Source organism: Ochlerotatus camptorhynchus, unplaced genomic scaffold (genome assembly GCF_037179485.1).
Source record: "Ochlerotatus camptorhynchus isolate MF236.1 unplaced genomic scaffold, CSIRO-AGI_Acam_v1.1 ptg000361l, whole genome shotgun sequence".
Lineage (NCBI taxonomy): Eukaryota > Metazoa > Arthropoda > Insecta > Diptera > Culicidae > Ochlerotatus > Ochlerotatus camptorhynchus.
This window is the reverse complement of record NW_027040849.1, coordinates 4422168-4446892: the sequence shown is the minus strand read 5'-3', so window position 1 is coordinate 4446892 and position 24725 is coordinate 4422168. Positions and strand designations below refer to the sequence as shown.

The following is a 24725-nucleotide window of genomic DNA, read 5'->3' as shown; positions in this document are numbered from 1 at the left end:
CTTAAAAGCTTGTGCCATCATCCACCAGATGCGCTAGTATCAACAATCAATACGGAACTAACGATTTTAAATTGGCTCACTACTTGACTAGCCTATTGGTCCCAAGCAAACGATTAACGTACCCCATTCTAGTCGAAATTCTAGAACTACGCGATGTTTGTTTTGATTAGCTATGAAAGTTTGACAGATAATGTGAGGGGTTATTGGTTTTTCCTATGTTTCGGGGGGTGAATCGATTAGCTTGGGACCGAAGAGAGTACCAGAGCTGAGCCAAAAAGTTAAGCACGTTATTTCGGGATCTTCTAGTCTTAGAGTTACCTCTATGCTAGTATTTTTGTTTTGATTTGTACAAAATTGATTTTGTGTGCTATGATCTTTGACAGTGTGCAAAGAGTGTATCATTTTGTTATTTTTTGTTATGCATTTCAGTTTTGAGTAGAGTGAAAGAGATAGAACCAAAACATTCTAGTACATTTAGTGTTGCCATGTGGTACAATCAACAATCAATACGAAACTAACGATTTAAAATTGGCTCACTACTTGACTAGCCTATTGGTCCCAAGCAAATCGATTAACGGAACCCATTCTAGTCGAAATTCTAGTACTACACTATGTTTGTTTTGATTCGCTATGAAAGTTTGACAGATAAAATGAGGGGATAGTGGATTTTCCTATGTTTCGAGGGGTGAATTGATTAGCTTGGGACCGAAGATAGTACCAGAGCTGAGCCAAAAAGTTGAGCACGGTTCTTCGGGACCTTCTAGTCTTAGAGTTACCTCTATGGTATTAGGAAATCCAAAACTGAGAGCAACACCTCTAATGACGTCGACGCCATATTGAATAACTTTTTCATACATGTAAATCACGTAAACCCATTTCACGTAAACACTTTCATCATCAACTCCAGTGAACATTACATGGAATGTTTTTCAATTTTACTACCATCACGTAAAATTGAATTTGAAGTAATCGAAATGGATACCTGATTTTTCACGTAGGTTGATCGTGTATACTTTGTAGAGTGTACATGGTTATCACATACTTTTTACGTGAAATTCCCGTAGTATCAATCACGTAAATTATATCAAAATGACATTGATCTGCGGTACGTGAAAATGATTGAAGTGGGGTGTTTAAGGGGTACGTGATTTTTCACGTAGCATCAACGCGAAGATTTTTTGGAGTGCAGATATAATAGCCCAGATACAATTAATTTTGATGATTGTATTGCTCAGGCAACGCATCCATTATTAAATTTTCATCTATTGCCAGTTCACAGAAATCTTAGCATTTATTTATTTTTCAGAAACAAGAAGAAGACACAACCGCAGCTGTTATACATTCCAAACACTGCACAGTGGTCCAGAATGCAGATTTAGGTGGAATGATATGTTTTGAGCCTGAAATTGAAACTTTAGTCTCTTCTACAAAGTTGTTCCTTATAGTTTGGCCCTCATTTTTATGACAATGAATTCTAGGGTGGTTCTTATTATCATTAAAATCAAAAATCTAACTTTTTTGTTTGAATAAATTAAGGTATACATTCTTCGGCAAAGTTATAACTGAGCTAATGTCAAGCAACTTTGTTCAAAACAACTTTTTTGTATCTCTTAAATTGGCCGATTTAGAGCTATTTTCTTGAATTGAGTTAGGGTGGCGCTAAAAAAACAGTTATTTTGCTCTAGTTTTCTTATTTCAAATTTCACAGCAAAGGTGTCTTGAAATGACTTTTAGATCTTTAGAAGGCGCAAAGTTTTGCTGCAGAAAGCTTGTCAATACCTTTCGCCGATCAAGAGTTATTGACGTTTTTGTACTAAAAATATGCATTTTTCAAATGGTAATATCTCTGGTTGGGGCAAACAAAAAAAAGTTTTTATACGGCATTTGAAAGGGCGTATGTTATTCTGGATAATATGAAAAAATAGGAGGTATGATATTTTTCAAACTCGTATAAAGTCAATTTGAAATTATTCATATTTTTTACTAAATTTGGTTATATCTTTTTTGTTTGAAGAGATACAGACAACAAATTTCGCTATAAAACATTCGGTGGTCCTCAAATTAGGGAATTTTTAAAATTAACTTTTTTGTTTTACAAAATAAAAACTTGCACACTAAGATTTTTTTACAGGAGTCAGTATTTTTTTACTGGGTTTTTGAATTGCTGAAAAAGTCGGTAAAAATTCAAATGACCGTTATCCGTAAGGAATCAATGAAATCGATCAATTTTATTTTCTATCATTAAATGGGGTTAACAGAACTAAGTATGTACAAGTTCAGAACAAATTTTCTCATTAATCAGTTAGCGCTCAACTTCCGAGCCGAGCAGTCGATGTTTTTGGACAACCAAGTTCTGGAAGTCGTTCACGGACTATTGTACGTTTTTGTATCGATTATTTTCTACCGTCGCTTCAAGTATCGCGTTCGCGTTCGCCGCGACGTCATATTCCGCGATGCCGCACCGCGAAAATACGTTTCGCGTTGACTATTCGCAGTTTCCGAAGATCCTCTCTCATGACGAGATTCATAAGTTCGCCGGGAAAGAACTCGGTCTTACGCGCGAAAACGTGCTTCTACTCCAACCAAGCAGACGGCTTGGATGTACCTTCGTGAAGGTCAACAACCTCGAACTTGCCGAGAAGATCGTGGAGCAACACGATAGCAAGCACGAGTTCGTGTTTGATGGCAAGTCCTACAAACTACGGATTACGATGGAGGACAGTGCGGTGGAGGACAGTGCGGTGGAGGTAAAGTAGCTCGAACTACCCGAAAGCATCACCAACGACCAGATCGCAGTTTTCCTCGCCGACTACGGAGAAGTTATTAGTGTTCGTGACCTAATGTGGGATGACCGATACAGTGATTTTGGTGGTGTTAATACCGGTGTTCGTGTTGCTCGAATGGTAGTAACGAAGAACATTCCTTCACTCGTGACAATCCAGGGCGAAGAAACTGCGGTGGGATACAAGGGGCAGCGGCAAACTTGCTTGCACTGCCATGAATTTGCACACATCGGCATCCCATGTGTTCAAAACAAAAAACTGCTCGTGCAGGAGCTCGTAGCAGATCAATCCTACGCTAACGTAACGAAGGGAAAACCGTCCAAACCTCAACCGATGAAACAGCTATCGGATCCACGAAAACCATCATCGAGCTCGACTTCAGGAACTTCGGGTTTGAAGGCAAGTCTCCTTGGAGCAAGTGAGACACGAGTTGCAGCAGCACAGCGGAAAAACACAATGCCGCCACCGGTTGCACCATCTACAGCAAAACCCTCCGCAATGCAAGCTATTGTCCAACTCTCGCCGCTGTCAATCCCGATCGGTACATCCGTATCTCATCGCAGGACCGATGGCAACGACACGGACAGCTCACAAACATCTCTTGCTTCGAACAACAGCCGACGCACGCGTAGGCAACCACCGGGTAAGAAAATGCGACACTCCGGAAATGATATCACCTCCGAACACGAACACATCAGAGTTTCCGATGAAGAAATTCAGCAATAATAGAGTACGTCAGCTGTAATATCGGAACCATAAATATAAACACCATCACCAACCAAACCAAGCTAAATGCCCTCTGTACGTTCGTTCGCACAATGGAGCTAGACATTGTGTTTCTGCAGGAGGTTGAAAATGAACAGCTTGCATTACCCGGCTATATCGTTGTCTGCAATGTCGACCATGCGAGAAGAGGAACGGCAATTGCTCTAAAAGAACATATTAAATTCTCCCACGTAGAGAAGAACCTGGACGGGAGATTGCTCGCCCTTCGTGTTCACAACACTACGTTTTGTAATGTGTATGCTCCATCGGGTTCCGTGCTTAGTTCCGAACGAGAGCGGTTTTTTAACAACACCATCGCGTATTAACTTCGTCATCGCACCGATCACATCATCCTTGGAGGCGACTTCAACTGCGTGATTCGACAATGCGATGCGACGGGGCACAACTCGAGTCCCGCTCTTCAAGCCACCGTTCAGCAGCTACATTTGCATGACGTGTGGCAGCAGCTCCGTCCACGAGAGATGGAATACACTTACATCACACACAACTCCTCGTCCAGGCTCGATCGGCTATATGTAAGCGCCGGTCTACGAGAACAGCTGAGATCAACAGCTGTCCATGTGTGCTGCTTCTCGGACCACAAAGCCGTCACCGTGAGAATTTGCCTTCCTCTCCCCGACAGAGCACATGGTCGTGGTTTCTGGGCGCTTAGTCCCCACCTCCTGACCACAGGAAATATAGACGAGTTTCAAATACGGTGGCAATATTGGACTCGTCAACGCCGAAATTATTCGTCGTGGATGGAATGGTGGCTGTCGTGAGCAAAGCCGAAAATAAAGTCCTTCTTCTGTTAGAAGTCAAAAATAGCATTCCACGAATTCAATCGTGAACAGCAACGGCTCCACGATCTACTACGGCATGCGTACGATGGCTACCAAAACAACCGTGCCATGCTCACCACCATCAACCGGGTAAAAGCCGAAATGCTTTCAAATCAACGAAGTTTCTCCGAAATGTTTGTGCGGACAAACGAAACCTACGTTGCGGGTGAGCCGTTGTCGACCTACCAGCTAGGCGAGAGAAGGCGCCGAAGGACCACCATCGAGCATCTGCGAAACGAGAGAGACGAGATCATCGGTGATTCTGCTGCGATACAGGATCATATGGTCCAATTCTTCTTCGATCTATACGCACGCGGTCATGTGGACGAAGAAGAAGAAGAAGAAGAAGAAGAAGATGGACCCTTTCAGTGCGAAAGAGTCATCCCCGAGCACGATGCCGTAAACGAAGACTGCATGAATGAGGTAACAACGGCTGAAATACTTTCTGCCATCCGCACAAGCGCATCCAGAAAATCACCAGGCTCTGATGGGCTGCCGAAAGAGTTTTATCTGCGTACTTTCGATGTGATACATCGTGAACTGAACCTGATTTTGAACGAAGCTATCAGGTCAAATTTCCCGAGTCAGTTCGTCGATGGAGTGGTCGTGCTGGTGAAGAAACGAGGTGCGGGGGACACCGCACGTTCATACAGGCCAATTAGTCTAGTCAAGTATGACTATAAAATTCTCTCGCGTGTCCTAAAACAGCGACTTGAAAATGTATTCCGTGCCCATGGTGTTTTGACTGGCTCGCAAAAATGCTCAAATACTGGACGCAATATCTTCCAGGCCACGTTAGGTTTGAAAGATAAAATTGCACAGCTGAAAGCGAACAGGCAAAATGGGAAACTGATCTCTTTCGATCTCGATCATGCATTCGATCGTGTGGACCAACGCTTCTTGTTCGATACGATGCGAGCTATGGGATTTAACCCGGCGCTTGTGGATTTGCTCTCCCGTATATCAGCAGCTTCTTCATCTCGCTTACTTATCAACGGACACCTCTCTGTACCCTTCCAAATCGAACGTTCGGTCCGCCAAGGGGACCCTCTCTCGATGCATCTTTTTGTACTCTATCTGCACCCACTCTTGCGGCGTTTAGAACAAGTGTGTGGAGCAGATCTAATCGTCGCATACGCAGATGACATCAGTGCCATCGTCACCAGCGTCGATAAGCTCGATGCGATGCGGGATTTGTTCCGACGTTTTGAAAGAGTAGCAGGGGCGCGCTTGAATGAAGCTAAAACAACGGCAATCGACGACGGCCTCATTAACAATCCGTTAACTGTGCCGTGGCTTCGTACCGAAAACACTATCAAAATTCTCGGAGTTATTTTCGCCAACTCGGTGCGGGTAATGACCAAGTTGAATTGGGACCTACTCGTGACAAACTTCGCTCGGCAAGTGTGGCTACACTCGTTACGCAGCCTATCCTTACATCAAAAGGTAACGCTGCTGAATACATTCCTATCATCGAAGATGTGGTACATAGCAGCAAACTTGAATCCAACGGCGGCACACGTGGCGAAGCTGACGGCTACCATGCGGAGCTACCTATTCCGTGGTGCATGTGCGACCATTCCGATGGAACAGCTAGCGCGAAAACGGGAGGATGGCGGTCTCAACTTACAACTACCAGCGTTCAAGTGTAAGGCATTGCTAATTAATCGGCACTTGCAAGAAATGATCTCCCTTCCTTATTATAGTTCTTTCCTCAACCAAGTAAACTCCCCTCCTACAGACTCTCCCTGCCTGAAGATAATCCTAAACCATTTTCCAAACTTCCCCTTCCAAATCCGACAACACCCTTCCGCTGAGCTCATCCATCGTTTTTTCGTCGAACGTACATCCAGACCGAAAGTTGAAACAGCAAATCCAGCAATCAACTGGCCCCGTGTGTGGAAGAACATAGCTACTCGTGATTTATTGCCTTCGCAACGCAGCTCTCTCTACATGTGGACGAATCAAAAATTCTCAAATCGGCGACTGATGTTTACCATGAGAAGAGCAGATGGAGAAAATTGCCTTCACTGCATTACGTGTATTGAAACAATACAGCACAAATTCTTCGGCTGCCCCAGAGTACGGGCTGCTTACGATTTGCTACAACAAAAGCTGCTGGTTGTGACTGGCAGGCGACGATCTCTTCACTTCGATGATCTTCTCCGGCCCTCACTGGAGGGGGTAGCAGCGAATAATAAAACATTGATAATGAAAACTTTGTTAACCTATATCACCTTCATTGATAGCTGTAATGGCAGGATTGATATAGATCAACTGAAATTTAATTTTGAAATCAAATTGAAAAATTAATAAATTTTCCATAGATTTTTAAACTTTTACCGAACAGTTCCGCAATACAAAAACTCGGTAAACCCGTACTGACTCGATTAGTGTGTGTGTGTTGTTCGAAAAAGTTGTAGTTAAAATGATTGCAAGCAACTTTGTCGAAGAAATTTTTTTTCTATCTCTTAATGTTCTCATTTTAGAGTAATTTTTAGGAGTTGACTTAGGGATTTCCTGGAAATAATAGTTTTTTAGCACTAACATTTTTATTTAAAATTTATCATGAAAGTCATCCTCTAGAAACTTTTAAAACTCTTCAAGACGAATGTTTTGTAGGGAAATTTGTTGCCTGTATCTCTTCAAATAAAAAAGATAACCCCAAACATAGTAAAAAAAATTAATAAATTCGAACTGATTTTATACGAGTTTAAAAAATAACATACCTCCAATTTTTTCGTATTATTTAGAATAACATACGTCCTTTCAAATGCCGAATAATTTTTTTTTGTTTGCCCCAACCAGAGATATTAACATTTGAAAAAAGCATCTTTTTAGTACAAAAACGTCAATAACTCTTGATCGGCGAAAGGTATTGACAAGCTTTCTGGAGCAAAAAATTTGCGCCTTCTAAAGATCTAAAAGTCATTTGAAAACACCTTTGCTGAGAAATTTGAAATAAGAAAACTAGTGCAAAATAACTGTTTTTTTAGCGCCACCCTAACTCAATTCAAGAAAATAGCTCTAAATCGGCCAATTTAAGAGATACAAAAAAGTTGTTTTGAACAAAGTTGCTTGACAATAGCTCAGCTATAACTTTGCCGAAGAATGTATACCTCAATTTATTCAAACAAAAAAGTTAGATTTTTGATTTTAATGATAATAAGAACCACCCTAGAATTCATTGTCATAAAAATGAGGGCCTAACTATAAGGAACAACTTTGTAGAAGAGACTTTTAGCACAGACAAACAGACATAACACATTAAATATTTCTCACTGTAAAACATCGTCGCTAAAACATTACCGCCATCTGTTGAGTTCACTGTAGTGGGCACTACACTGAATAGATGGCGGTAGTGTGTAAACGTCAAACGCAAGGGAATTGACTATGCGCGCCGCAGGTAGCGGTACTACCAACTACGATACTTTTAAATTGTCCGTTAAATGCTTGTTCGATGAACAAGTTGCGAGTGTTATGTCTGTTTGTCTGTGCTTTTAGCTTAGTCTAAAGTTTCAATTTCAGGCTCAAAACATATCATTTCACCTAAATCTGCATTCTGGAACACTGTGCACTGACACAAAAATGTATTATTAAATTAATTGTAGACTCCGAACTTTTTATAAAATCTAGATCTAGTATAAATAAATTTTTCTGAGACACGTTCTGGCACAGGTTCGGGCATATTTGACACTAATATGTAATATGTAATCATCTGCGTTGGTTGATTTTCTTCTCCCGGACCAGAAATTTGTGGCATCGCGAGTGATAATTTGAATTTCAGTTTATAGCGAACCCCACACGGTAAGAAATATTGTCAATACTTACAAGTATTGACAATAATATTGATGATGTGAATACAGAAATATTGTCAATACCGATGTATTGACGTCAATATAAAATGTATTGACAATACGATTATTGTCAATACAAACTGTCGTGTAGGGTTCACTTATGATGTTGGTTTGTTCGCAACTATTTTTGAAAAAAAAAGTGTTTTCGATCGAAAGTGTACCAAAAGTGCTTTTGAACGTGTTTCCTAGTTTTTTTTTTTTTTTAATAATTCGTTTATTTTTCCAGGCTCATTTGCTGTAGCTTTGCGGAGCCGATATTCATTGTTTAGATAACAAAATTACTTAAAACTAACGTTAGTAAAGCGGGGGCCGATTACTCGCGGCTATCTCGAGGTTAGGGGTAACAAATTGTAACAAATGGATAGCAGGGTAGGGATTGTGAACACAAGGTTTGGAGAGCAATGTGCTCTTGATCTCGAACTAGGCGACACTCTGATGAAAAAGACAAACATGGGGGTACACCGATGGGTAGCTAACAACTTGGGAGAACACAAGATGACACTAACTTCTAAATCCTCAAATCTATCCGTTTTAAAAACACATAAATTAAATTCAAATAGTCAAGGTCTCGGCTCGCCAAAACATCTCTAACGGGTATCGCGGTGTTTCCTAGTTGGGTGTGGTGAAATTCGTGCATTCCTGGTTGATTTTCAGTGGAAATTCCGTATCACAAAATTGCCCACCCAGGCTTCCAAATAGTACAGCCTCCTCGCGACAGTTGGTTTATACCTGAATTGACAGTTGATTTGTGTGCTTTACTGCCGCTTGCTACCGTACGTTCAGATCTGAATACGAAGTGTATTGGCAACAGCGCACGCACGAACGAATGAAAGCTGTATTAGAACAGTCGCATCTATACCCGCTTTGCTAAAATCATCGTGCTTGGAACGTAGTGAACCGAATGGGCTGTATTTATACATTTCTTTATTACCAGGTTCTCAATGTTTCTGTCGTCATAACAGCCTTCACAAACCGACGACATCCCTCAGCTTACCCAAGTGGCTGTCACGAAAAGGCTGTCACGAGACATTATATACAATTGATATACGGCAGTGGAGTATGGAAGAAATCCAGTATAATGATCCAGAACAGATATGTCGGCCCGATGTCGGATCAATGTAAGGTCAATTTATGGTCAACGTCGGCCAAATGTCGGGTCGATGTCGGGTCAATTTTGTGTTTATGTCGGGTCAATGTCGGGCCAACATCGGGTTGGGGTTTGGTAGAAGTCAGGTTGGTGTCGGGTAGGTTTATATTTTTCGCCGGAGACCGCGCGTTTTTAAAAAAATATCGGATGAAAATTTTGCAATGGGCAGCACGAACGTGATAGCAACCGAACGAGCTCCGGCGCCACACTGGTAGTGTAGTAGCAGTCTTACGACATACAAACAAAATTTCAAAGACAGCAGCAACGAATCGGCAGTTCGACGGACTGCTTGTTGTATGTACGAGGAACGTTACGAATGACCATCCGAGGCTGTCATAGCCGAACGAACAAAATACATGAATAAGAACGAGCTGTCGTGTACTGCACAAGACGGCAACGTTGCATGTCGTATAACAGCCTCACTGTGGGCTGTCGCTTATAGCTCAATCTCAAGGCTGTCGTAGGGAAAAGAAAGCGACAGCCGTTGGAATACTGTCATGAGGCGGTACTTTTGGTATGCCTGTGCCCACCGATTCCTTCTTTTTTTTTGCCGTTCGACGACGACAGGTGTGCTTTGGCGAGAGTGACGTTTATTGGATCCGTTTCTTTGCACGGCTGTTTTTTTTGTGACCAGCGGTTGTAAGTGTGCCAATTGCATTGCCTCCTGGGAGGCCGGTTCACCGTGTTCGGATGTGACGCTTTCATCGTATAGTTCTATGGAGAGTCTTTCAGAGACAATAGTTTTTGATTAACTGCAGAAGGATATAAATCGTCCTCTAATCTATGGGAGCTCTTCGAAATCGCCGTGAAGTCATGAATTCCTTTGCAACATATCGGGTGAGATCTTTCCTTTATTGTTCTCTTAACATTCATTCCATATATGACACATTATATGCTGGGTATGGGACGATTCAACCAGGGCACCGAGGGCACCCGATTGAAGCAGGGGTTTGACATATAGCTTAATACACGTACTCAACATCAAAACAACAAAACATACCGCTGACAACGTTGCAGACGTTCGGTAGGCAGCAAACTTAAGCGATATGACAGCCATATCCATCCCCTGGATTGAAGCGATTTGGATGGGGAGAGTGGAATTGCCAACTTCCTGTCGTTAACAAATCGTGAATTGAAGGCGGGCTCTTCTTCCCCACTCATTGGAACATCCCCTCGTGCGTTGGCTTGTACACTCAAAAAAATTCACACGTCATCATCATGTGCCTCACACTTAATTTTGCACTTATTGTGAAACACATCCATTTCATGTGTGAATCTTATGCTTTGAACCATGTCTCAAAACTATTGGTTCGAATTCTGACGCACTTGGATTCTATGTGCCTAACATGATGATATCAATAGCTTTGCACACATAGTTCAATGTTCTAAAATATTCTACTTTATCGACTTCCACATTACCGACTCAAAATTAAATCGACAAATATATAAACAAAGCTGCCAGAGGGTAGAGCATACACATGCCTTTTAATTAATGGGTCTGATTTGGGAATTGATCCTGGACTGTTGGGGTGTGCTGCTGCAGCTGTCTTCGTTCGATCTCACTGGTCCATGGTTGTTCTCATATATGAGGCTGGTTGGTAAGTATGAAGTCACAACTTATGTTTTCAATGTTTACCTTGCAGAACAAGCATTTCACATCGCATTGAAATGCAAAACACTTCAAATCCATCTGTTATGAACAGTAGTGCGATTCAATGTGCAATACGCTTGAATTGATAGAGAAAGATTATCAACATTTCAAAGTTTGAAACACAAGAAATCAACGTGTAGAACACATTGAACCATGGTGAAATACACTTAAAATAAATGTGATTGTGCATATGAAATATCAAGTGTTCAAACAGTTCGATCAGACGTGTGTAGTTTTTTGAGTGTACATTACCGAGGGGAGTGACACATCTAAATCTCAATTCTAGATGCTCAACAAATCGCACACTAGCGAATCAATCTTCGAAAAATCTTCTTTCATTTCTCGCATCGACTTGCATCGCGCATCATCTTTTTGCAGGAAATCTACAGAATTGTCATCAATCTTCTTTCTTTGTCATGCGTGCGGGCAGCGATCCACAGCAAAACATAGATTTTCCTGTATCGTAGATAGAGTCGCCCCCTTCATACATTACCGGGTTGTAGAATTTTATTGTTTGAAGGAGATTCTCTTTGATCCTGCGGACTAAGCGTAAGTGTCTTTGCTTACAGGTTCGCCCTCCGTTTTTGGCCCTTCATACAATGGTAAATTGAATACAATCAGGTGTTGTACTTGATCAAGTCGTACGAGGTGGACAGTCCACTATCTAATGGTTGTGCCTGGAACAATTATATCTGAATCTTAAACCTCATTTTCTGACCTTTCAAGAGAGGTTCTGCCAATACATCAATGAACTCTGTTGATTCCGAATATCAAGCATTTTATCATTTCAAGCATAATTTTTCAAAAGGACGTAAGTCGCAAAAATAAACTAATCGATATTTTGCATCTAACCGAATATAAAATACATGCTTTTCCTACGAGTTAATGAAAAACAAGGTTTGAAATTGTAATGCATTATGGAAAATATATTTAATGAACGCCCTATGTGACCTTCTTTCATTGTTTACATCGTACATCGCGTACATCGTACGGGTTAGGCAAAAATGTGCGTCTATCTCTAAAAACTGTCGCATTAATGGCCCTTCGCTCATTTTCAACTTCTATTCAATTTTCATACTGCCGTACTCTAACGGAACTATCCACCTACCCTCTTCTAAAGATCATTCTCTAGCTAATAAATCATCACACTAAAGCTTCATGTTAGCATTTCCAACCAACTCTATATGGATTATTTTATTCTATTTAACAAAAACAAACTGTGTATTTCATCATGCTCAACAGAATGATGTCAAGCTGTCCATCAGCTTCTTCCTCTAAGGAAAAAAAAATCTCGGCTCATCTCTATGATCGTCCAGATTGTTTGTGCTGTGTATCGAATGAATATTAAAAAAATCAAATGTGGTCTATTTAGAATATTTGAATAAATTAAAGAAATATTATTAAATTATACTATTATGAATATTGTAAAGATTGTATCTACATATTAAGGAAATATTTGTATAAACAGTGTCAAAATATTGATACTAGAATCCTCCAATGAATGTCACAAACCAAATCACATAACTTCTATGTGATAATCCTGTGACGGTTAAGCTTCATGAAATGAGTGCCACTACATGAGAATTCCGTAGCTCTTATGTGAATACACGTAGCAATTACGTGAAAATTATTCTGAGTGTAGCCTTCTGCGAATAGTTTTGGTTCAGTACTTCAAAGTTTCATTGGCATTGGCTGTCAGAGACGATTGTCAATTTCGGTTGGCAAATCTGACGCCCAATGATAATTTTTCTCTGAAATGGCAATACTAAAAAGTAGAGCAGTTTATGCAAATCCCAAAAAAAACCATGAAAAAATTTGCGTCGGCCGGGAATCGAACCCGGATCAACTGCTTGGAAGGCAACTATGCTGACCATTACACCACCGACGCCATGTATTTTTAGAAACGACTGTGTCGCATCATTCAAACTGATTGAAAAGCTACTTGAGAAAGTATTTACTTGTTTCACTAGAATTGATAGGACCGCAAAATGCTTTATGAGATTAGAACGATTCGGTATGCTTTAGTACATTAATCTGTTGCTAATCTCCCGTTCAGCCAAATATGCCTGGGCTTTTATTATTATTGTATACTATTTATAGCAATATTAAATGGGGAATATTAGTTGACAGTTTCTTACCTTTAGAAATTGCCAGATGCCACCACACCAGCCTAGAACTTGAATTCCTTGTACTTCTTGGTCTGCTTGCTGGTGGTATCCGTTTGTTGTCGTTTCCGCTTGGATTTTTGTCTGGCCACGTGCTCCGCCAACATGTCGGAAAGGTCCTCCTTCTGCAGATGGCTTTGCTGCTCTCGCATCTGTTGTTCGTACCGCTGGGCCATTGCTTCGTTGTCCATGTCCAACTCGGACGGATCCAGTGCCAGTTCTACCATACCCTCCCGATCGACTGCTCCTCCACGGGCAGCACGTGATCCACCAGCAGCGGCAGCGGCGGCTGCTGCCGCTCCAGCCAGATCGTACACATGGGTGGATCCCATCATAGAAGCTCCAATCCTATCGGTACGCTTTTCCGGTAAAACCTGATACAGCACCGGTGTTTCATTGTCCTCCATTTCGCTCTCGATTTTCTTTTTGCGCAGTTCGATTGTGTCCGGTGTTTCCATACCAGCAGGGACGCCACTCGTAAGACCAGACGGTGTGACCAATCCCTCGGCCGGAGTGATGAGACCACTTTCATCTGGTGGTGCACCCAAATCTTCGCCGTCGTCTTCCTCCTCTTCGGATGATTCTTCCGACTCCGATTCCAGTTCGCCCCACTGGGTACGATCGACTTCCTCTTCGCCGAGACCGTTCTGAAATAAAAATTAACTTATAACCATTGATTCGGCTCAAACTATCCTAAGCTAAACTCACCTCATTTTCACTGGCACTCATGCCGAACACATCTCCGTACAGTGGTTTGCCATTTTCATCGACCGGTGGCTTACCCCAACCTCCAGCGTGGTAACCGAAAGAGCAACCCTCCGGAATGGGTGCGTTTAGACCGGGGATCCTCAGGTTCGGGTAGCTTGGCGGTGGACCATAACGCTGCTGGGCAATCAACCATGGCGGAGGAATCTTGTGGCAAGCCGGTCCAATTGGCATTCCCAGAGCCACCCTGAGCTCCTCCGATAAATCTCCCGGTTTTTTCTCCTTCAAACGGGTTTCGAACTCTTTCCCCTCGTAGTACAGATCTCCGTGGATCGTCATGCGTGGCTTGGTTTGCCACTTGAAAAATGCATCATGAAGCTTCTGGTAGTCAATATCGATCTTGCCCATTTTGGGTCTTGCACGTTCTCGCATCTTCGCCTTCAGAGTTTTGGACTCATCTTTCTCCTGCAAAGATGCTCTCATTTCCATAATACCTGTCTTTTTGATGAATGCCGGTAGCTCGAACGGTGGCTTCTCGATACCTCGCTTCCCCTGGAGATACTTCCTCTTAAAGCACCAATGTCTCGGAACCTGCACCGTGTTACGATGCGATTTCAGCTGAATCAACAGCTTTGGATCCCGTGCCGTAACGTCATGCATCTCGACAACGTCCGGTCTGGCTACCAGTTGCTTCAGCTCAGCCACACTCAATCGCGTCAGTTTCTTCATCTTTCTTTTGGAAATCCTTTCCTTGTCGTCCTTTTGATCCTCATCCATGGCATCATCATCGTCATCATCGTCGTCGTCTTTTTCGCTAGATTTCTTGGCCGCAGCGGCCTTCTCGTTTTCAGCTATTTCTGTTTTAGTCGGTTCCTTCGGCTTTGTCTCTAGTTTGAATATCTCGAATACTCTGTAGAACTGACGGTACATCGGGGCCAGATCCGCAATGGTAACCTTCTCCGGAATGTACTCTATTTCGACGTTCTCCAGCTCATCTTCTATCAAAGTAACGCTCTTCTCTCTGTTCTTCTTACTCTCTCTGCTTTTGGTTTTACCCTTTGCTTTATCGTCCTTGTTTTTCTCACTTTTCTTGTCTTTGTTTTTGTCAGCTTCGTCCACCTCGTCTTCATTTTTTCCATTCTCTTTCTCTGCTCCCTCCTCGTCCTTATCTTTCTTATCCACCGCTTCCGCTTTCTTCTCTTTCTTCTCCAAGCTCTTCCCTTTCTCGACCTCACGCTCCTTGTTGACAACTTCATTCGTACTTACCTCTTTACCCTTCTGGAGCTGGAACAATACTTGCTGTTCCCTGCGGGCCTTTCTGTTTTCCTTCTTACGTTGCTTGCGCCTTCGGTTCCGATCCAGTCGACCTTCCGCCTTCGAGATAACTGGCGGCGGTGGAGCCAAACTATCCATGTTGTCATCATCGGAATCTCCATCCATGTCCAGGTACGAGCTCATCACTCCTGCTGGTGGAGGTGGAGCCATCGGAGCCGGGATAACCACGGCTCCCGTAGTTGCCAACACCTCTTCGGCACCCAATTCCTTAGCGCGAAGCGTCTTCAGTGCCAACACATCCTCCAATGCTTTCGGCAGTATCAACTCGGAAGGTTTCTTGTTTTCCTGCTCTTGTTCCGGATTACCGACATTGAGCGACATCAGTGGAGGTGGGTTCCTATTCGGGTCCTCTAATATCCCTGGTGCACCACCCGAAGGAGGGGGACCCATCAGTGATGTCGGGGGTGGACCCATTAGGGAAGGTGGTGGACCACCCGGTGCACCCATTAGCGAAGGGCCACCAAGACCGGGTGGCCAATTAGGAGGACCACTGCCAAGTAGCATATCCGGTGGTGGCGGCGGAGGCGGTAGCAATGTTACTGAATTTTGCTGCTGATGATGCTAGAAAGTAAATACAAAACATAACCTCCTGCATGTTAACCAAATTCTCGAAAAAAAAATCATAATACGAATATATTTCGAATTACAAACGCTTACCTCAGATTTATTCTCCATGTTGAGACAGGAAACCAATCATTTACAAGCCAATGGTAAGGAAAATATGCGAATTTATTCAAATTTACTGCACAACAAATTGATTTTCCTTTCGAAAAATCACAAAATCGGCTTGAAATTTCTATGCTGTCAACTGACAGAAGCGAGGTTTTAGATCCATTCCCTTCAGAAACGTCTGGCTTCTACACGGAAAAAGAAAAAAATGTCCCGGTTAATTTTTGAATAGGTCCTATAAGATGGGGAATAATACAGCAGAAATTCGCTTGTTTCAACGTGTGTGCTCGTTGCACAGCAAAAAAAGTTGTTGAATATTACATCGAAACTGCTGCAACCAGGTCAATCCATCGGTTGTGTAATATCACATTGTACGATGTACATCGATTTTGCGAACAATATTACATCCATTGATGTAATATTGTATCTGCTTTTTGCTATTACATCATTATTTCATACATCAGCTTGAATTACGTTGATCGATATTACATTTTTTTTTGCTGTGTGGTTGGGCCTCCACTAGTTGGGGCATGACCCAACTGGATATCAAAATTTAATGTCAAATTAGATTTGACAATTATTCAAAAAATCTTCCAAGGTGTAAGCAGAACCCTAATAAACTGGTACCATACACTAACGATATCATAGATGGTTCGTCCATACCACATATAATTGGGATGATATCCCGAATTGGTGGTTAGGCGCTTCTTATGGTTATTGTTTATGCGGGAAAGCATACACGTTTTGAACTGCGTAATCACGGATACTAATTTTATTAATTTTAATCAAAAATATAAATGTTTTTCAAGTGGCTCCGGTGGTGTAGTAGTCAACCTGACTGCTTATCACTCCAAAGGGCCTGGGTTCAATTCAATCCCAGTCGGTGCCGTCGGGATTTTCTGAGGCATAAAATCTCTGATGACGCCTTCTTTCGGAAGGGAAGTATAGCAGTTGGTTTCCGATCCATGAGTTGATGGGTCGATAGGTCCAGGCATGGGAGCTGCCCCTCTGGCGTCGGTAGCAATAGCACTCAGTACGCACATAAAAAAAAGTTGTGGAATATTACATCCAAACAGCTGCACAAAGGTCATTCCGCCAGAAGGTCCCGTAATATCAACAATCAATACGAAACTAACGATTTTAAATTGGCTCACCACTTTAGTAGCCTATTGGTCCCAAGCAAACGATTAACGTACCCTATTCTAGTCGAATTTCTAGTACTACGCAATGTTTGTTTTGATTCGCTATGAAAGTTTGACAGATAAAATGAGGGGTTATTGGTTTTTCCTATGTTTCGAGGGGTGATTCGACAAGCTTGGGACCGAAGATAGTACCAGAGGTGAGCCAAAAAGTTGAGCACGTTTCTTCGGGACCTACTTGTCTTAGAGTTACCTCTATGGTAATATCATAGAGGTAACTCTAAGACCACTGGGCCCCGAAGAAAATCATTATTATTTTTGGCTCACTCAGTACCAGAACAACGGTCCCAAGCAGTCCCAAGCTATTTCACTCACCCCTGCATGTTCTGCATGAATCCACACACCCCTGATGTTATCTGTCAAACTTTCATAGCGAATCAAAACAAACATAGTGCAGTAATAGTGTTGCATATGCAACGATGGAAACGCTTTTCCGAAATAGTAATCCTGTTTATTATTTACAGCGATTAAAATTTTCCTAAATATTACAATTTCAATTAGGTATCAATAAGGGATTGTATAAACTTCGTCGTACTCACGTTTGTAAATTCCATATAATTTCCGTACGATCGATTATTGGTTCTGCGATCTCTGTGCGACTTCTGGTTTACTTATTTGTGTTCTATTGTTAAGGTATAGTAAATAGTTTTAAGCTTTTAATCTAGATGTAGTTCAAAAGTATTTACCTCGAGATAATGTAGACATAACCAATAATTAGATAGTTTGCAGCTTTGCAAAATTGATCGGTATCCTATAAGTTATCCTGTAAATCTTTTAGTTTTAAGTTCATGTTTTTCATATTAAATTTATGAAGCGCTCTTACCGTATAAACTTAGAATAAGCTTTAAATTATATAAAGTTTAGTTATTCACTTAGTTATTATATTTAGTATTAATAATGCAGGAAAACTTTCACGTGCGGTTGGTCTTCAATTGTTTAATTGCACCCGTCATCCGACGACGTCAATGACAGTTATCTGTCCCATCATCGCACCGCAACCAACTTAACTACAACAACGCAAATCCATCGGGGGACAGGACTGCTAATCAATGAGTCTCCGGAGTAGGTGCGGCGTTGCCCGTATGGTGTACGCAACAGTCCCCCGCAGTAATTGGACCCTGGTCTGCCTTACTTCCGTCTGCACCTACATCCAGCACAGCTATTTTCACTGCAGGCCTGTCGTACAGTCCAGATGGAGTTTGGACAACCGCCGAGCGAACTTGTCCATCTTTGGAGGCCTTCACCGACACCACACGTCCTTTGGGCCAACTGTTCCTTGGCAGACTGGGATCAGCTACTACGACTATGTCGCCTATCGCGATTGGCTTAACCGGGTAGAACCACTTGGTACGACGAGTGATTGTGGGTAAATATTCTATCACCCACCGTTGCCAGAATCGGTTCGCCAAAGCTTCCGATGCTTTCCACGATCTTTGAAGTGTTAACGGACAATCATTGTACGGAACAAGCGGCTTCGATCCGTCCGGTGACCCCATCAAGAAATGGTTTGGGGTAAGCGCCGGCGAGGAGTAATCGTCCACGGGTACGTGCGTCAGTGGTCTACTATTGACGACATTCTCTACTTGAATCAAGTAACTTCTTAGTACCTCTTCTGTAGGCACTCGCTGTGGTTTAACGCTGGCCAAGACCTTTTTCACCGACTGGATGAGACGCTCCCAGCAGCCACCCATATGCGGCGACGCAGGAGGGTTGAATCGCCATGATGTTGTTGGTGTGGTGAATTCAGTCAATAACTTGTCTCGGTCCAACTCCGCCACCGCAACTTTCAATTCTTTATCCGCACCGACGAAATTTGTTCCCCGGTCGCTCCTGATTTCTATGGGAGTACCACGACGTGCGAAGCAGTTCCTCAGAGCCATGATACAAGAACTAGTGTCCAACGAAGCGGCCAGTTCCAGATGTATCGCCCGCGTTGTTAAACATGTAACAATCACACCCCAGCGCTTCTCGTGATGCCGACCGACGAGGACAAGGAACGGTCCGAAGAAATCTACACCCACATACGAGAACGGGCGTACAAAGACTGCCACTCGTGATTTTGGAAGAGGTCCCATTGCAGGTGGTGCAGGTATTGCACCGCGAATCTTGCACAACTGGCAGTTCCGGCGCACCTGATCGCAGACTGTACGCACTCTTGGTATGTAGAAATCTTTGCGCACTAGGTTAACGCATGCTTCGTGGTACTGATGATGATAATGTTGATGTACGTTAGCGACGATAAGATGCGTTGCTGGATGAGCTCGAGGAAGCACAATAGGGTACTTGTCACTGTCATCTACGAAGTCGCACTCTCCCAAACGGCTGTGAATCCGCATTACACCAAGATCGTCGATGAACGGGTTCAGTTTGTACAAGCAATTCTTCTTATGGAGCCGTCTGCTCGCTGCTAATACCGCTAGTTCTTCACCGTAGGCGTCTTCCTGTGCTCGCTTTATTTGGAACGTCTCCGCCGTAGAAAGTTCTTCCTGTGTAAGCGGACCGGCGATCGATGGTTTTCTATTTTTCTTCTTTCTGAGATTGACGAAGAAACGTTGAACATAGGCCGTTACGCGCTGCAAACGTTGCCACGAAGAGAAATTTTCCGGCAGCAAAATTGTACGAACCCTTCCTTCCGAATGGTGCATCATACTCGGTCGGATCTCTGTGCAGGTTTCTTCACCGATCAGCGACGACTCTGGCCATTCGTTCTTTGGCCTCCACAGGAACGACGGTCCGGTGAACCAACGGCTTGTTGGCTTGAGGTCTGGTTTGAACTTCCATTTCGTGCCGTCGTCGGCTACGTTGTACTTCGTGCCCAACCAGCTCCACTCCGTGATGTTTGTCGCTTCCAGTATTTCACCAACACGGAAGGCCACGAATTGGGAATAACGCCGGTGGTCGGACTGTAGCCAACACATAACGTCCCGTGCATCCGTCCAGAAGTAACGACGATGGATTTTAATGGAGTGCCCTTCTGCGATGTTGTGAGCCAAACGCGTACCAATGACGGCCGCTTGGAGTTCTAACCGAGGGATAGAGACGAACTTGATGGGCGCAACTCTTGTCTTGCTTCCAATTAGAGCGCACTCCACGTGGCCGTTCACCTCGAAACGAAAGTAGGACACGGCAGCGTAGCCACTTTCGCTAGCATCCACGAATGTATGCAGTTCGATAGTGGTTTGATCAATTCCCACTTCGTAGCGATAATAGCAGCGATTGATCGTCACTGATTCCAATTCCGGCAATATACGCAGCCAGGTTAACCACTTCTCCAGCTGATTCTCCTCAATCTCCTCATCCCATCCAGTTCTCGCTCTCCATATCTCCTGTAGCAGCACCTTCAAATACATCAAGTAATGTGCGATGAGCCCCAGAGGATCATAGATAGCCATCAAAGTACGGAGCACGTCCCGTTTGGTAGGGTGCTTTCGTCCAGTGAGAAGCTCCTTGTTGCGACTCGTACAGAGTTTGTAACGAAAGACATCGGACGTAGTACTCCACCACATTCCAAGGACCTTCTCCATGCCGATCTCAGCGTTCATCTCCATAGACTTCTCTGACTTCAGGTTCTCTCCTAGCGCTTCCAACACAGCCGGCGGATTCGAAACCCAATTCCTCATGTGAAATCCACCCTGCTTGTGAACGTATCGAACCTCGTTCGCCAATTTGATAGCTTCTTCCTCCGTTTCTACGCTTGTTAACATGTCGTCAACGTAGTGTCTATGGTGGATAGCGTTGACGGCGGCAGGATACTCGTTTGTGAACCGGGTCGCATTCTCATTCAGGACGAAGAGTGCCGTGCTGGGTGAACATGTAGCACCGAATGTCACCACCTGCATCACGTAGTCACATGGTTCTGTTGTGTCTGCGTTAGCGCACCACACGATCCGCTGACTATCTTCATCTTCAGCTTTCATCCGCATCTGATGAAACATCTCCGCTAAGTCGCCTCCCAGGCCTATCAACCTTTCTCGAAACTTATACAGCACAGGTGGAAGATCATTCAATTGATCTGGGCCTTTCATCAACATAGAATTCAGGGAGACACCTCCAAAACAAGCGGCTGCATCGAACACTATCCGAACTTTCCCTGGTTTGTTGGGGTTGAACACCGGGAATATCGGCAGGTACCATGTTCGATTTCCGGTCTTTCGGCTCTCTTCGGGTGTGAGTTTGCGAATGTACCCTTTGCGCTCGTAGTCCGCCATTTTTTCCCGCAATGTCTCTGATAAATCAGGCTCACGTTCCATCCTCTTTGTCAAGCAACGGTGACGTCTCAATGCCATGGTTCGGTTGTTGGGCAAACGCACGTCGTCAAATTTCCAGAGTAGGCCTACTTCGTATTGCCCGTCCTTGAAGGATGTAGTTTCTTGCAGTTTTGCCAAAGCGCGTTCATCTTCCTTGGAGAGTAGCTGATTTCGTTGCACACTGATGCCTAAACTGTCAAGTGCGAAATAGTTCTTGACAGCTTCGTGCAGACTTTCGTCCGAACCGTGAGAATGGAAGCAGATATGGAAGTTGTGTGGAGTTTCATCTGATGCCATACCACCTGCCGACGGACAAGTGCCATAGACCGTCCAACCTAGACGTGTCTTAACTGCTACAGGCTCATCTAGCTTTCCTTCACGGCCTTCTAGGGGATGCAGTACCCTAACATTGCTCATCCCGATTAATAGCTTTGGACGAACGTTGTTGTATGGTTCTATCGGCAGACCCTTAAGTTGAGCGTACTTTCCTGACAGCTTACGTGCAGGAAGAGATTGTGACGGAAGCTTCAGATCTTTAACAGTGTAGACCTCCGACAGGCTGTGCTGGCTACTACTGCTGTGCGTGCCGGAGATGCTCAAAGAGACAATTGTGGCATCTTTTTCATATCGGCATGTATCAGCAGTCCAGCGCAGACAAAGTGGATACTTCTCACCTCGCAGGTTCAATTCTTTCGCCAAACTCTCCTCCATCAATGTCAGGGAAGATCCACTGTCCAGGAATGCATGTGTACGCAGCTCAATTCCATTGTGGTACAAAATAACTGGAATGTACTGGAATAATACAGCTTTATTTCCTCCACGATGCGTGTTGCATGATTCGGTTTCTGGCGAACTTTTGGTTCCTAGCTGAGGACCACGGTTGTCCGAACTGGATGACAACGTCTCTTGTTTATCCTTCGCATCGTTGTGCAGAAGCCGATGATGTTTGTACTGGCAGCCATTCTTCCCACATAGTTTTCCAATCTTACAGGGACCACGATGGTTGCCCAGGCAACTACGGCATAGCTTGTACTCCCGGAGTGTGTCCCATCGAACGGAAAGACCGAACGACAGAAATTTCTCGCACTTCTCAACTGCAACGCAATCTCCATGGCAGACGAGGCAACCACCGCTAACTTCGGGTTGCTTAACCTTCGCATCTATTTCGGTGTGAGCGTTCAAGAATCCATCATCCTTCCGCCCGCGATGAGATTTGCTGTCGAATGAACTTGAAAACTGTGGCATTGTCACGGTACTAGCTGCTTCCGCTAGGTTGTATAGCCAGTCACTGAACTCTGATATCGTCACGGCATGAAGAGACTGTCGATGAGTCGCCCAATTCAATCGAATCATCGGAGGAAGCCGTTCAGTTAAGCTGTGCAGAAGAGTGAGGTTGCATAGGTGCTCCTCTAATTGACAGGCTTTAACGGTAGCCACCATATTACGCACGGCCAAAGCGAAATCAACAAGCGTACCAAGACGATCCGCTTTGGGAGCAGGCAGAATATTAATTTTCTGCAGCAGTGAATGTACTATGATTTCTGGACGCCCAAAAAGCATCTTTAGCGTGGAGATTACTTGTTCCAGGTTGCTAGGGTGCAATAGCTGACATCTCACCGCTTCCAGCGCTTTTCCTTTGAGGCACTTCTGCAGACGAACCATGTTTTCTTCGGGTGAAAATCCGCAGAGGTGTGTGGTGTTCTCAAAGGACGCAAAGAATAGCGGCCACTCTTCTGGTTCACCGGTGAATACTGGTAACTCCTTCGAGACCGCATGACGAGCGGCGATTTGGCTTCCATTCAGCAGCGCCGTTGCTCCCATGGCGGAAGGAAAGTCATGATAGTCATATGGGTGGTTCACTTGAGCAGTAGGACGCGGAAGACCAACATATGGGGCAAACGCGGAAGCGTTCTGGTGCTGATGGTGATTCGGCTGGGAAAACAATGGAATATGCGGACGCTGGTCGGTCTGAGGAGGAGCAAACGTCGAAGCATTGGGTCGTTGGTAGGCTGGATTAACTGCCGGTATATGCCGCTGTTGATTGACTCGAGGTGGATCAATGGCCGAAAAATTGGGTCGATTGTTGACCAAAGGTGGAACGTCAACCGGGACGTACAGTTGTTGCTCTCTCAGACGCGGAATGAATGTTGACTCGTTACGATTTTGGTGGACCATAGGTGGAGCAAATGGTGGAATGTTGCGACGATGATCGTTCATAGGCGACGAATGAAAAACAGGATCATCTCTTACATCGTTACGTGCTGGATCACTTCTGTTACAGTTGCCTTGAACCACAGGTTTGAAACTCGCTGATGAGTCAAGCAAAAGCTGAAACCTACGTAACATAAACTTGCGCTCGATGGCTTCCTCTTCTTCCAACAGCTGGATCCGGAGCTCAGTAGGAAGTTTGTTAACTAGATCGGGATCAACAAAGGCTTGTCTGGGAACTAGCGGCACATCCGGTGGCACAATCGGTGTTCGTGGAGTACGTGGACGTGGGGTTGGTGGCTGCAGATTTGGAAATCGTGGTGTCCGAGGACGTGGTGTAGGTGGTTGCGGATTTGGCAACGGACTACGCGGTGGCCCGATCGGTGTTCGCGGAGTTTGCAGTCGTGGTGAGGGTACCGGCGAGATTGGTGTTTGCGGTGTGGGCAGAAGTGGAACTGGTGACTGCGGGTGCAGTAAAGGCTCAACTGTAGGAGTTCGTGGATGCGGCGGTCGTGGAGCAGGAACTCTGGCAACGATGCATTCCTGACAGCTCCAATCGTGGTTGGCCACATCTGCGTTAACTCCGACGCAGTCAAAATGAAACCACCGTTCACAGTCGTCACAGCTAACCATGTCATTGTTGTCTGGCAGTCTACAAAGTGGGCATGTCTGCTGCAAGCTGTCATCTGGCAATGGATCACGGGTTCGGTCACTCCGTGGCATCTCTGATCGATCCGAAAAACGAAAATTTTAAATTGTTGCATATGCAACGATGGAAACGCTTTTCCGAAATAGTAATCCTGTTTATTATTTACAGCGATTAAAATTTTCCTAAATATTACAATTTCAATTAGGTATCAATATTGTATAAACTTCGTCGTACTCACGTTTGTAAATTCCATATAATTTCCGTACGATCGATTATTGGTTCTGCGATCTCTGTGCGACTTCTGGTTTACTTATTTGTGTTCTATTGTTAAGGTATAGTAAATAGTTTTAAGCTTTTAATCTAGATGTAGTTCAAAAGTATTTACCTCGAGATAATGTAGACATAACCAATAATTAGATAGTTTGCAGCTTTGCAAAATTGATCGGTATCCTATAAGTTATCCTGTAAATCTTTTAGTTTTAAGTTCATGTTTTTCATATTAA

General features: G+C 43.8%; 3 protein-coding genes and 1 non-coding gene across 5 annotated transcripts; all 4 read right to left on the bottom strand.

Annotated features, from left to right (window-relative positions):
- Positions 1 to 12861: 12861 nt before the first annotated feature.
- TRNAG-UCC (transfer RNA glycine (anticodon UCC)) lies at positions 12862 to 12933 on the bottom strand. The gene has a single exon. It is a non-coding gene; the product is annotated as a tRNA-Gly (tRNA).
- A 173-nt stretch (positions 12934 to 13106) lies between these two features.
- Positions 13107 to 16028, bottom strand: Sf3b2 (splicing factor 3b subunit 2). Its single transcript, XM_065231724.1, has 3 exons — positions 15908 to 16028; positions 13919 to 15811; positions 13107 to 13857 (listed from the first exon to the last, which is right to left on the bottom strand). Exons 1-3 carry the CDS (start codon positions 15923 to 15925, stop codon positions 13216 to 13218), a joined length of 2553 nt encoding a protein of 850 aa, XP_065087796.1. The 5' UTR covers positions 15926 to 16028; the 3' UTR covers positions 13107 to 13215.
- Positions 16029 to 17704: 1676 nt separating this feature from the next.
- On the bottom strand, positions 17705 to 19308 carry LOC135709657 (uncharacterized). 2 transcript variants are annotated; one of them, XM_065232044.1, is made up of 3 exons: positions 17942 to 19308; positions 17805 to 17881; positions 17705 to 17740 (listed from the first exon to the last, which is right to left on the bottom strand). In XM_065232044.1, the coding sequence occupies exon 1, from the start codon at positions 19191 to 19193 to the stop codon at positions 18165 to 18167; it is 1029 nt and encodes a 342-aa protein (XP_065088116.1). In that variant the 5' UTR covers positions 19194 to 19308; the 3' UTR covers positions 17705 to 17740; positions 17805 to 17881; positions 17942 to 18164. The 2 variants fall into 2 exon arrangements, with proteins under 2 accessions (XP_065088116.1, XP_065088114.1); XM_065232042.1 differs by having other exon boundaries at positions 17805 to 19308.
- Positions 19298 to 24206, bottom strand: LOC135709578 (uncharacterized). Its single transcript, XM_065231971.1, has 2 exons — positions 19458 to 24206; positions 19298 to 19414 (listed from the first exon to the last, which is right to left on the bottom strand). Exons 1-2 carry the CDS (start codon positions 24204 to 24206, stop codon positions 19298 to 19300), a joined length of 4866 nt encoding a protein of 1621 aa, XP_065088043.1.
- Between the last annotated feature and the right edge of the window lie 519 nt (positions 24207 to 24725).